The following is a 14,467-nucleotide window of genomic DNA, read 5'->3' as shown; positions in this document are numbered from 1 at the left end:
TTTGACCCAGTATGGCATGTTCTTATGTTGATCTAATTCTCTAGTCACCCAATCAAAATAACCAACCAGATTTGTTTGACAGGACCTTCCTATAATGAAACCAGGCTACTTTGGGTCCAGATTTTAGATAGTTCCCTCTCCTTTCCTTCAGCGGAGTCTCCATTAATTTACCCCCAGCTGAGGGTGAGGCTCACCGGCCTGTAGTTTCCAGGCTCCTCTCAGCTCCCACTCTTATGAAGCAGGACCACCACCACCACCGTTTTTCAGGGAATCTATTCAGCAGGTCTTTCAATGGACCTGCTGGCATATCACTGAGATCCCTTAGTATCCTGGAACATACCTCTTCTGGCCCCACTGCCTTGCCCACTTTTATTCCTAGTTCTGCCCATATATTCTCTTCTCTAAATGGGGTTGCGTCTACCCGACTCCCATTCCAGTTTTTGTCAACCAGCGACGGTCCTTCTCCAGGGTCTTCTTTAATGAAAACTTAACTGATATTTCTGCTATTTCTTCATTGTTCTCCACGCATTGCTCCTTCTTGCCTTTCGATTTTACACTACCAACTCTGGCCTTCTTTCTTTCACTCCTATATCTGAAAAATGTTTTGCCACCTCGCTTTATTTCTTTGGTAATACCGTCTTCCTCTTGACTTTTTGCTCTCCTGATTTCTTTCCCTGTCTCCTTCAGTTTTACCAGATATTCTTCCCTGTGTTCCTTTTTGGGATCCTTCGCATTTCTTGAATGCTGTTCTTCTTGCCTTTATTTTTTCAGCCACCTCCTTGCTGTCGTAAGCCAGTTCAGGTCTTCGCACTGAAATCTCTGCTCATCCTGAATGCAACTTCAGAAACTGCCATGGTGCAGCCTCTTTTATTTCTCCTTTTGTATTTTTTTTGCATCAGAATAATCTCACAGTTGTTTGCTAGTCCCGTGGATATGATCTTGTCTTTTTGGTTATTTCTGAGGGTTTTCTGACCTCTAGTGGCAAACCTTCATGTATGGCAACAACTTCAAGCTTAGAGCTTCCGAACAGGGCTAGAGGGGTGGAAATAAAGCAGACACAAATTGCACCGCGGTTCAGAAGTAATTATTTCACTGTCCTATTGGAGAAGAATCAACACTTCAGAGGCAGGGGATTGCTTCCTTGTATAGGATCTTCTGTTGGTTCTATTCATCTGTCAATGTACTTGTGGTGAGGTCACTTCCAGCACACAACAACCAAGAGAAACTACTGCGTTGCTTCTCTGATACCTCTTAAGTGTAGTGCTACAGTGATTTTAATGTACAGTATATATTCTGTGCACTATACAATTAGCTAGGCACAAATAATGTAGGAAGACAAATGAGGGCGCACACAAAAAAAGAATCATTGGGCATTACCTACCTACACAAGATAAGTTTGTTTAAACATTCAAAGTGAAGGGGATTTCCATGATTAGAAGATAGGTGCATAATTAATCTGAATTGTTAGTCTAAATGTGGATGGGTTTGCAGATGTGACGTTGGCGTAGCTACAGAACAGAACGGCTAGGATAGAGTTTAAACATGCATTGACTCTAAGGAGGCAGGACTCCGATTAATGACTACTCTATATGGGATTTTGTTGTCGCAGGAATGACCTGCCAAGCTAGGAGCTCTTACCTTGTGGACGAAGTGCTCTGGGGTCACCGATTCATGTCTGTCCTGACCTTGGAAGATGGATTTTACGAGGTGGACTACAACAGCTTCCACCAGACCTTCGAGGTGCCCACTCCTTCTTGCAGCGCCAGAGAACTGGCTGAGGCCGCCGCCCGCATGGATGCTCACCTGTACTGGTCAATTCCTAGTCAACTGGATGAAAAGGTGGAGGAAGGGACAGAGAAGGAAGCAGGGAACAAAGAGAGGAATGGCAGTTTAACCAGCTGCGCAAACGAGTCCAAGTTATAATGGATCGGAGAGCAAGGGGAGAAATGGTCACATAAGTAAAGGGTAATGAGAAATAAACATGCAGATGACTTGATAGATAAGAGATAATCCCGGGTGTGCAAGAGTACCTTTATGGATTGCGGGAGCAATGGATTTATGAATGGGGAGCCTCATGGAAGACCCGCAGTTAATATACATAAAGTGTGATTAATCAGATGATCAAATGACAGCATGAAAGTATATATTATGGCATATATGAAACTTATATAGTTGGCATAGGTCAAACAAACATACAGCCAAAGGCTAAATCAGGTGTCGCCCTGCTTGAAAAATTCTAAACAAAGCAGGCAAATTTCACGAAATGTAAGCACAATGCAGAGTTGCACTTTTTAATTTCTTTAATGGCACAGAGGAATAGTCATTATAAAACTGTAGTGGGCAAAAAAGCATAGTTTTATAATGACACAATGCAAGTTTTTTATGCACACACAGCAGGGCATGCCATCCACAGGGACTGTGTAACCAGCGGATTAAGTGGTTAGAGGAAAGATTGAGCTGTTCATGGGTATACAGATGGATAAGGGAGAACCATGCAAGTGCAGGTACAGTGGAAACACGAAAATTAGGGTGAGAAAAATCTGGCTACTTACGCTGATTCTGTAAGTATGGAAAAAAAAAACGTTAAATGACTAACCTGGGTCCCAGGAGGCAATATTTAGGCACACGCCAGTGGCAGACTGGGGTCCATACACCAGCACAGTACCTGCTGAATGAGGGCAAGATTGGGAGCGAGGTGTTGAATGGCTGGATGAGATTGTGCGCATCTGTAAACCTGCTCAAACCTCAGACCAGATCGCTGAGAGCAGACTGCCACCCCTGGGTTTTATGTGCTCACAAGAGCAGTTACACAGTTAAGTAGTCAGGTGCCTGATCGATGGTTATAACCAGTGGATGGGCATAAGCAGGCCGAGATGATTTTATTGTAATTGTTTTATGATTTGATATGTTGTAATCTGCCTTGAAGAAGTGTTTGATCATGGAAGGTGGAATATAAGTTGTAAATTAAATTGAACAGACCAAGGGTGGACAAGATGAGCCAGCTGAAGCCTGGCAGGAAGAAAAGCTAAGGTAATAAAGATGGCCGCCCTCTGCTGAAAATAGGAAACGACTGAAGAAATGCAGACCATCTGCTTGCATCAGGGGGGTGCTGTTCAGGCCTCAGGAATATGAGAATGCCCGATGGACAGGCAACATGGCCAGTGATGGTCAACACGCCTATTAAATGTGTTGTATTGTTACTCTTTTGCCCCCCTCTCCCAATAAATCCAAGACCCTGTTCTTTAACTAATTTCTTTATTAAAGTTGCCCCAGGTACCTGGGGATATAAATTGGAAAGTGAACGAATGGCTATGGACTGAAACTCTTCCATTGTCCTTATTTTCTTATAAAGAAAAAAAAAAAGCAGACACGAGAGTCAGTGCTGTGCTGCTGCTATATGAAGCTCACAGTGGGGATTGCATGTATAGGTTTATAATTGGAAAATAAGAATTGCCAGTAGAACAGTGCACAAGAACGTGACATAAGATCATAAAATATGCCAAGTTGAGTCAGACAGTGTCTCTGACAGAGGCCAATCCAGGTCACAGGTACTGGCAGATGATTCCAGAGGAAATCCATTCCTTGCTGCTCGCTCCCAGTGTGGCTTTTCCCAGTTCTGAGTGGCTAATAATGGCCCTTATGGACTTTTCCTCCAGGAACTTGTTCGAATCCCTTTTAAACGCCGCCGTGCCAGATGGCCTTCACCTCATCCTGCGGATAACAAATTCCACCCCTTGATTGCTCGTTGACTGAAAAAAAACCCCCTCCAAGGTGAATTTTCAAAAGTTGTACGGTGGTAAAAGTCAGCATATACCCATGTAAATAGCATACACTTGCGTACATGTTATTTTATAAACCTGAAAATGCACACGTAAGGGTGTGCGAGTAATTATGCACGTGTGCAAAAGGGGTGGGCCGGGACGTTCCAGGACAGGGCCAACAATTAATTACGCGTGCAAGTTGCTATTTTATAAGCAATTTATGTGTGTAGATGCGGCGGCTCGCTCACGTATATTTACACTTGCTCTATATCTGGAGTCGGTGATAGTGAACGTCTTAAAGGTAAGAAACTGACTGGGCGGCGGAGTCTGTTTGAAATGGGGGGGGGGGGGGGGGGAGGGAGTTAAGGCTGAAGACCCAGGAGAGTCTCGATGACCTGGAGAAGGATCCGGGAGACTGATTGGCAAAACTGGTCATTTCACTGCCGCACGCATATTAGAAAATCTACCAATTTACACATGTAAAACGGGGGGGGAGGGGGGGGAGGGTAACTGGGTGTAAATTACATAGGTAAAATCTCCGCTTGTATATTTTTAAAGTTAAATGTAAAAATATAAGAGGATAGCAGTTGCACGCTATTTGTCTAGATAAATTCCGATTTATCCTGCTAAGTCTTAAAAGCGGCACTTCTGTGAACAAGTTCTGACTTATCTGGCTAAGCAGCGGCAAGCCAATACATAGCCAGATAAGTCTGAAAAGTGCTATTTATCTGGCTATCTGACTTACCCGGATAAGTAGCATTTTGAGACTTATCTGGCTAAGTAGCAACTTTGCTTTAGTAGCTTTGCTGCCTACTTCGATGGATAAATTGGAATTTACCCAGAAAGCAAATCGGAAGCCGATCCAAGATTGCTGTGTAGCAGTATAAGAAAAAGTGAAGAGCGGTGTGTATAAGAGAGATCTTTATTGAAACTGGCCTGACTCTGGCCGAGTTTCGCTCTTTGTGAAGAGCTGCCTCAGGGGCTAGTAGAATCAAAAAACAAAATATATTTAAAATTAAAACACACATATAGGGATAGATGAAACTAAATAAATAACATACATGGATGGATGAACATCACTGATCATAAAACTATAAAACGGTACATGAAAACATGTATATGTGTGAAGACATCATAATGGTATGTAAGAGAACATAAAATACAGGATATAAACAGGGGGGGGGGGGGGGTGTCAGCAGATCACATGATATTGAGTGCTTATGTAGAGACATGTCGTTACATCATAGGGTGATTACTCAAACTGGTAATAATAACAACAGCAAAAGTGGTGTCAAATTATACCATAGGTGTACTAGGGAAAGCAACTTGCTGTCAGTATAGGATATATCAACAGATAAAAGAAAACTTGAAATTGAATATAGTTAAAAAAGGAAAAAAGAAAGAAGAGGAGTCGGTAGATGGTGCGAAGTTTTACTCCGGCTCTGGGAGTAAAACTTGTGAGCTATGTGATTGTGTTCAAATTGTTCCTTCTTGAAAAAATGAATAAATAAATAAATGAATAAAGTAAAGCAATAAAAGATAAAAAAAATAGTTAAAAATAGTTAAAAAATATAAAAAAATAATTTAAAAATGAGTGAATGAAAATAAATAAATAATAAATAAATAAATAAATATGAACCTTTTGGTTATACAGTAGCTCACATCCATCAATGATCTTCTAACCAGCCTCAACCTGGTTCTAAACACCAACAAAACTGAAATCCTCATAATAGCACCGGATCAATCTGCCCTACCAACATCCAGCAACTCTCCAGACACCTCAGGATATGCCACCGCACCTCAAGTCAGAGATCTGGGAGTACTACTAGACAACAGACTCAGCCTCAATAAATTCATAAATAACACTACAAAAGAATGCTTCTTTAAGTTACAAGTGCTAAAGAAACTAAAGCCCCTTCTACTCTATAGGGATTTCCGCACAATACTCCAAGCCATCATTCTCCCTAAATTAGATTACTGCAATTCTCTCCTGCGCCCTGCATATTCCCGCATATACTACCAAACCACTCCAGATGGTACTGAATGCCACTGCAAGGATCCTTACCAATGCCAAAAAAAGGGACCATATCACCCCGATCCTCCAGCATCTCCATTGGCTGCCCATCAAATACAGGATTCAGTTCAAAACCTGCATGATGATTCATAAGGCCCTACATAACATCTCTCCACTCAACTTAACCTTCCAGCTTCAACTACACTCTTCTAACAAACCAACCAGAAGGGCATACCAGAACAGAATGATCACCCAACCTGCAAAATCTACCCTGAGGAAACGCGCTCTATCTACAGCGGGCCCGTCCCTCTGGAACTCCCTACCACCGGACCTCCGCCTTGAGCCGTGCCATACTACTTTTAAAGTGAAACTCTTCCGTCAAGCTTTCCCAGAGAGCTAAAAGCAAGAAGAAAAACAACCATCCTTGTCTTACAGCAATAATGTAATGTTTATATTGCTTCAGTTATATGTTCCAAGTTGTGTTCTAAGTTGATCTTAGTTGTTTCATAATAGATTGTACTTTATTATAGATTATCCGTTCATTATATTCGATATGTTCCATGTAAACCGCCTCCCCGGCGATAGTTATCTCTGTTAAATGTGAACCGGAGTGTTATGTATTGTATACAGGAACTTCCGGTATATAAAAACCAAAAATAAATAAATAAATAAATCCTCCCATGGGTTTGAATTAAAGTAAAAAAATCCGAGGTCGGCGTGCGCAAGGGGGTGCACACATGTGCAGCTTGTGTGCGCTGAGCCCGAGGGGAGCCCTGATGGCTTTCCCCGTTCCCTCCAAGGCCTCTCCGAAATCAGAGTGGCCTTGGAAGGAACTTTTTTTAGCTCCCCCCACCTTTTCCTCCCTTCCCCTATCTAACCCACCCCCCCCAGCCCTACCTAAATCCCCCCCCCCCACCTTATTTCTTCAAGTTACGCCTGCCTCTGGCGGTAACTGGAGGGAGTGCAGCCTATCGTACCGGGGTGGTTTGGAAGACCTATCTGCTAATTGGGCGAACCAGTGGCGGAGCTGGTAAATTGGGATTGGCGTGAGCACGCGCCCCTCTTAAAATCCCGGATTTACACGGCAGAAGCAGGATTTGCACGCGCTCACCCACTTAAAATTTGGCGCACAAGCGTAAGCGGCCAGACTATTTTATAACGTGCGCATGGTATTTTTAAACAATGTCCACGCCTTATGCAAACTGTTAACCTTTGTAATTGCTTTTTATTTTTTGTTTCTGATGTCATTTTATCGTAGTCTACCTTTTTAGTTAGATGTTTCTGCAATAATTTTACTTAATGTACGTCCTCCAGTGATTATGGAAAATTCAATTGTGTTATGATCATTATTGCTAAGCTGCCTCACCACCATTACCTCTTGCATTCCATTGAGGAATAGATCTACAATTGCACCCGCTCTTTTCGATTCCAGCTGCTCTGTGAGGCAATCATTTATGGCATCTAGAAATGTTCTCCCTACCACGCCTGATTAAACATTTGCCCGATCAATACCGGGGTCATTGAAATCTCCCTTTATTAGTGTGCTGTCAATTTTTTTCCCCTCTTTCTAATTTCCGTTAGCATTTCACTATCTCTTTCTTCATTCTGGCCAGGTGAACAGTAGTGCACACCCACTTCTATACCCTGTCAAATGTGGAATTTCTATCCATAACGATTCCACAGTGCACTCTGCTCCCTGCTTGACTTCATGCCATCCTTAACATACAGAACCCCCTCTCCATCAATTTATTCATTTAATTGATTCCCTTTCTGCTTTATCAGGCACTTAAGAACATAAGAACATAAGAAATTGCCATGCTGGGTCAGACCAAGGGTCCATCAAGCCCAGCATCCTGTTTCCAACAGAGGCCAAAAACCAGGCCACAAGAACCTGGCAATTACCCAAACACTAAGAAGAACCCATGCTACTGATGCAATTAATTGCAGTGGCTATTCCCTAAGTAAACTTGATTAATGGACTTCTCCTCCAAGAACTTATCCAAACCTTTTTTGAACCCAGCTACACTAACTGCACTAACTACCTTCTCTGGCAACAAATTCCAGAGCTTTATTGTGCGTTGAGTGAAAAAGAATTTTCTCCGATTAGTCTTAAATGTGTTACTTGCTAACTTCATGGAATGCCCCCTAGTCCTTCTATTATTCGAAAGTGTAAATAACCGAGTCACATCTACTCGTTCAAGACCTCTCATGATCTTAAAGACCTCTATCATATCCCCCCTCAGCCGTCTCTTCTCCAAGCTGAATAGCCCTAACCTCTTCAGCCTTTCCTCATAGGGGAGCTGTTCCATCCCCTTTATCATTTTGGTTGCCCTTCTCTGTACCTTCTCCATCGCAACTATATCTTTTTTGAGATGCGGCGACCAGAATTGTACACAGTATTCAAGGTGCGGTCTCACCATGGAGCGATACAGAGGCATTATGACATTTTCCGTTCTATTAACCATTCCCTTCCTAATAATTCCTAACATTCTATTTGCTTTTTTGACTGCTGCAGCACACTGAGCCGACGATTTTAAAGTATTATCCACTATGATGCCTAGATCTTTTTCCTGGGTGGTAGCTCCTAACATGGAACCTAACACCGTGTAACTACAGCAAGGGTTATTTTTCCCTATGTGCATCACCTTGCACTTGTCCACTTCAAAGTGGATTACATTCAGGTACTGTAGGTATTTCCCTATCTTTAGAGGGCTTACAGTCTATGAGGTGAATTTTCAAAATGATACGTGCATAAGTAGAATCCTCCCGTGTATTCCATATTTTATACTAAAAAATAGATACGTATTTTCACTTTCACCTGCACATATACACACACATAAAAATGGTGATTTGTGGGCGGTCTGGGGCAAGATCAAAACATATGCATGTAGATTTGTCAATTTATGTATTTTTACACCTAATTATCTGGCATAAGTGATATTAAAAGTTTTTTTGTGTAGCACTGACTGGGTGGGATGTCTGGGTGAATGGGGGGAGTTGAGGCTGAAGAACCAGGCAGGCCTCGATGACCTGGAGAAGGACTGGGCAAACTGGCGGACTAATTGGTAAACTGGTTAATTTCATTTACGTGCGAATGTTTTAAAACTGGCTGACTTGTATAAATCCTCCTTTACGTTCGTGTGTAAAATATATACACGTTCATTTTTTAAATAGATAGGAAAAGTAGGCGCGTTCAATGCATTGATAAACATGGCTTCAATGCATTGCATATATTTGCACATAATCCTACACTTGCGCATATGGGGCCAGATTTTCTAACCTACGCGCGGGCGTAGATTTGTGCGCGCAACCCGGTGTGCACGAATCTATGCCAATTTTATAACATGCGCGCGCAGCCGCGCGCATGTTTTAAAATCCGGGGTCAGCGCGCACAAGAGGGTGCACACTTGTGCACCTTGTGCGCGCCAAGCCCTAGGGGAGCCCGATGGCTTTCCCCATTCCCTCCGAGGCCGCTCCGAAATTGGAGTTGCCTCGGAGGGAACTTTCCTTTCGCTCCTCCCCGCACATTCCCCTCCCTTCCCCTATCTAACCCGCCCCCAGCCCTACCTAAATCCCCCCTCAACTTTATTATTTAAGTTGCGCCTGCCTCTGGGCAGGCATAGATTGCGAGCGCCAGCCGAGTGCCGGTGCGCGATTCCCCGACCTAGCAGGCCTTCGAAGGCCTCTGGCTATGCCCCCGCCCCACCCCCGCCCCTTTTTTTCAAGCCCTGGGACATACGTGCATCCCAGAGCTTGTGCTCATCACTGAGCCTAAGCAAAATAGGCTCGGCGCGCACAGGAGCGGATTTTCGGGGTTACGCGCGTAATATATGCACGGATCCCTTTGAAAATCCGCCCCATGTTGCGGGATAGAGATATACGTTTTTTATAAAAAGTGCGTATATCATACACGTGGGTTATAAAACATTCGCGTACATCTGAAAAACACCAGTGATGAAACTGAAAGCTGCATGTTGCTAGCCGGGCAGCCTTCTTTGTCCTTTGGGCTTCCAAGCCGAGACAGCCGTAGCCCTACCCCGCTGGCAGCATGGCATCAGTTCTGAGACAAAGGTGGTTTGGGTTTTTTCCCACTATTGAGCCTAATCAGCCCAGATCTCCCGCCTTCAGTAATTACCATTTTAAGTCTGCGGAAGATAGGGACGGAGAATGCTGGAGAAACCTTTGCAGAATGCAAAGACTTAAAACGCAGGCCACTGGAGAAAAATGAAAAGCTTGTGCAGTCTCCACAAAAATTCAAGACTGAGGGTACTAAAATGACTGTGGACGGAAAGGCTGAAAGTTCTGGAGATTGCAGCTGAACCCGTTGGTGCTTCTAGCACAAGGTAGCATGCTGAGATGAAAACAACAGAACCCGTTCAGCAGAGCAATTATTAAAATGCTTCCAGCAAAAATGCAGAAAGGCAGAGGGCCAGAGTGGAGCTATATTGCCAGGGCCTCCAGTATAAACAAATGCAAATGCAGACTCTGAGATTCAACGGTCTTAAAATAAGAAATGCATCCTGGACATCTGAAGGAAAAAAAGAAACGCATAAAACAGAAGAACCTACTAGGAATAATTTTCCAGAATCTCTCCTGTAGTCATGCAGACCTGCCTACACTTAGCCATTTCTTTTTTTTTTTTTTTTAATTTTGGCATTAGCCAATGCTATTTTTGTTGGTACTGGGAGCCCAGCTGAGAAGCGACAGCAGGGCTAGGATCGCTTCAAGAATTGGATTTGTTAACCAGGGCTCTATTTAAAACGTTCTGAGCTGCATTTTCCACAGCCCCCCCCTCGCTAGTCCAATGAAATACCGAGTGCACCCATGCCATTTCGAGGCCAGGCTCCTCGACGGACCTTTTCCATCTTCTTAGGTGAAGGAAAGCTCTCACGTTCTTTTCCTCCAGCCTGCATTTTCAACTTTCACAGCCCAAGTTGGCAAGCTCTAACAGCGGTACGGAGCCTGTAACGAATCTCATTGATGTAACGGCCCACTGGAAAGGAAATTGGAAACGGACAACGTCAATAAGCACTGCCAGCTCCGGAATCCACCTGCAACATCTTCATGAACCTCCGAATTTTGCTGGTTCAGATCCTGCCTGGCATGGTTGCCATTTCATCCTTCTGAAGCAGATGGGAAAAATAAAAGCACTAATTAAGCGATAAATCCTGAGCGTAACTCCCAGAGAGAGAGCATTTCAGAGAGAAGGGCAACAACAGCCTTGATCCTGTATAAAAAAAAAAAAAAAAAAAAGTAATGCAGAGGAGTAAATCTCCACACAACAGAACCCCGTATCTCCTGAGTCAGCCCAAACACACATAAAATGTTGAAACTCGAACAAATGCCGTGGGTGGCATATTTGCAGCTAATGAAGTTGCTTGAGCATCCCAGGAATTCTGCAGATTATTATAAGCAGGGATGAATTTTGGCTGCTGCCCGATCCCCCAAAACCTCCAATGATCCTCAACGAGTACAGTGAGCACGGGAACTAAGGCTGGGCTCGTGGGCCCCCCTCTCTCTCCCCGCAGCAGGGGCCTGTGAGCACAGCTTACTGCCCATGCTCACTGCACACGAAGGATCCTGTTGCTTTAGCATGTGTGTGTGCGTGTGTGTGAGTGTGAGAGAGTGTGTGTGTGCGTGTGTGAGTGAGTGTGTGTGTGTGTGTGTGTGGGAGTGGTGGCATGGGATTTTGGAGATCTAGGGTGAGATTTGCAGAGGCCCGCAGAAAGGGAGGTTTTGGAGAGCCATGGCTGGAATGCCAGTCTGCGAGGGATATGAATTTTACAGCTGTAGGCAGGCACAGGCCTACATAACGCAGCCAACAACTTCAGTTTTTGTTTTTTTTTCTGTGTAAGTAACTGGAGGTAATAAAGCAATGCAGAAGATGTTGGCAGATAAATCTGCTCATTTGTGCCTGCCTAGTGCCTATCGTTCAGGCATGGATCTTGCTCATCTACGATCTTCTCCTTCCTTCTCTCCCTTTGCCAGTGAGGTCCCTTTTGTGTGTCTCCCATGCGTGCCTTGTGTTCCGCCACTGTTTGGGCTCCGACTACCTCTGCTGACCTATGCCACAGGCGTCCATCTTTTCAGTGAAGAATCTGTAACCCGGGCACCTTCTCGGGTTAGCAGTTAAGCCCTGGGTGTTCAGTATCGGTCCACTAACCAAAGTAGGATGGATAAATGGGAGGATCCATTCAAATGCAGCTTCTCCTTCTGTGGAGTCTGGAATGGCCGTCCCACGTGTAACAGTACTTACCCGATCCCCAGCTACAGCTTGGGAGGCAGTCCCTTTGCCGTTGTGAACAAGGTTCAGAGGCAGAGAGGAGCTTAGCTTTTGTGTATTTTTTTTGTGTGTTGTGTAGCTTCGGATCTTTCTTAAGCAGGGAAAAAGTAGAAGATTCTGGTTCTGTGGTTGACAGCTCCAGCTTTCAAAAGACTAGGGCGCAGCCCAGGTTTCCAATAAACCAGAGTACACGGCAGGAATGGAACTAAAGTGCACGGTGAAAAATTGGCCCCCGTACTGGAAAGCACAATGGCTTGTCTTATGTGGGTGGACGGTGTCATAGGGTAGGCCTGGATTAGAATGTACAACATGGTCCACCCCACCAGCTGTGGTCAGAAAGCTCTCGCTTCTGCATGGGCAAAAAAAGCATAAGATTCCCCTCCATCTCCATACACCAGTGAAAAGCAGGTTGCAAGGCACACAAGGTAAACTCCCCCCCCCCCCCCGAATGCACACAGCAAGGCCTCTTGTAATAGCAAGCAGGAACAAAGATCCTCCCAGTCTTTCTGGGGCGGAAAAGGAGGGCTAAACCCCACAAGGGCCCAATAAAATAAGAGAGTCAAATGGAGAATCTCAATTACTGCACGCGCACTAGAATTACATTTTGTTTGCCCATTACATCCCAAGTGCCTGCAGCTAAGCACCTTACAACGCTAACGCACAGTAGTGTAACAGCAATCACACAGCACTTGGCTCTGCCGGTGTCCGCTCCAGTTCTGTTGGATCCCCCAGAGCCTCACCCAACCATTTTAAGCTAGGAAAGCAGCCAACAGGCTGCGTAAATCTAACAAAGCTTTCTGTCTGCCTTCAGCCAGGGTTACAGTTTTAACTTTCCAGAGCGGAAACAGACAGCAAGGACAAATGACCGATAGGTGAAAAACACTGGTTTGCAAACAGACTTTAATAGGGATGTACAGAGGGAAAAAATTTGGTTCGGTTCGTTAATTCATTTCGGGGGCACCTCCACGTTTATTTTATTAGTATAAAAAATGAAAAAAAAAAAAAAAATGTGTTAATTCATTTCGTTCGTTTTTCATTTTACAATGAAGTCGATGGGAGAAGGCTCAGGCCTAGGTCTCGGTCCGATGCTGGGGTCTGGCTGAGGTCTGGGCTCGGCGCCAGATCCTAGCCGCCGAGGGCCCAGGAGTGGGCCTTCCGGCACCTTCTTTCTTGATCCGGCGACTAAAAATGACGTCGTCCCCCTGAAGGACTCATCATGGTGATGCTATTGCGGCGCCTTTCTCCAGAGGGACGGCGCCATTTTGTTGTACGGCTGTACCAATGTATTTTTGTCTGAGGCCTATTTTTCGGTTGGCATCCTTCATAGGAATCGAAAATGGCCTCATTTTGTTACATCTTTCCACATTCCTTCAAAATGAATGCATATCCCTAGACTTTAATGTGCACTATCATTCTTTACTAAGAACAAGCAAGCACATTTAAACATGTATGCTGTTAATCCAACAAACCAAAGGAATGCAGAAACTTTGCTTTAATTTGAAATGCTCATTTTCAAGTATAACAGTAACGTATGCCAATTAGAATATATTAAGGCTGAACCGGCATCATGGCTCAGACAGCAAAGACTCCCATTTTAGTCTCCTGCCCACTGGAACCCAGGCAAGCTGCAAAGGAGACCTGCTTGAGCCTGGGAATGGAGATAGATGAAACTCCACACTGGCCACAGAGCAGCGCTGACGGTTTGTCATTGCAAAAGAAGTGCCATGCTGAGTCAGACCAATGGTCTATCGAGCCCAGCATTCTGTCCCATTACAGTGGTTAATCCAGGGCACTTGTAAGTAACTGAAAGATCCTTTCCCTGCTGCTCATTCCCAGATCTAGGAAGTGGCGATTTTCACGCCTGGCTGAATAATATATATTAATAGACTTGCCTTCCAGAAATTTATCCAAACAATTTTTTTTTAAGGCAGTTTATGCTATTTTGACCACATCCTCTGGCAACAAATTCCACAGCTTAAATGTACATCGACCGGGGGAAAAAACACTTTTTAAAAGTTGTTTTGAATCTGCTACACATTAGTTTCATGGAGTGTCTGCTAGTTCAAATACTATTTGCCTCCAGCACTCAAGTCTGGTGAATGTAGTGGAGTCGTCTGGGTATGCCATCTTGGTTTAGGGCAGAAGTTGATAAAAAGAGAAAAACAGGGGGTAGTAATATGATGAATACTGAAGCTCAATTTTTCTGAAATAACATTGAAACTGATGAGTTTAAATATAGACATAAGCTTCACACTATTTCCAGTTAGACTTAAATCCATCATTGATGGCCTGTTTTTTTGTTTTGCTGCCATAGAGCTGTACCTCTTAGCTCCAAAAATACTGAATTCCCACATGGGAGGATACATGTCATGCGAGAATTTCTTTCACCAAGTCTTGTCATAGAAGGCA

General features: G+C 44.1%; 1 protein-coding gene across 1 annotated transcript in view; it reads left to right on the top strand.

Moving 5' to 3' along the window:
* KCNJ9 (potassium voltage-gated channel subfamily J member 9) overlaps positions 1-3,294 on the top strand; it is a 30,424-nt gene extending 27,130 nt beyond the window's left edge. Inside the window, exon 3 of the mRNA XM_029581791.1 lies at positions 1,610-3,294. Within this exon, the coding sequence (XP_029437651.1) occupies positions 1,610-1,923 (314 nt within the window). The 3' untranslated portion in view covers positions 1,924-3,294. The remainder of the gene's footprint in view (positions 1-1,609) is intronic.
* Positions 3,295-14,467: the final 11,173 nt, after the last annotated feature.

This window comes from Rhinatrema bivittatum, chromosome 16 (assembly GCF_901001135.1).
Source record: "Rhinatrema bivittatum chromosome 16, aRhiBiv1.1, whole genome shotgun sequence".
NCBI classification, from domain to species: domain Eukaryota; kingdom Metazoa; phylum Chordata; class Amphibia; order Gymnophiona; family Rhinatrematidae; genus Rhinatrema; species Rhinatrema bivittatum.
This window is presented reverse-complemented; position numbering and strand designations above follow the sequence as displayed.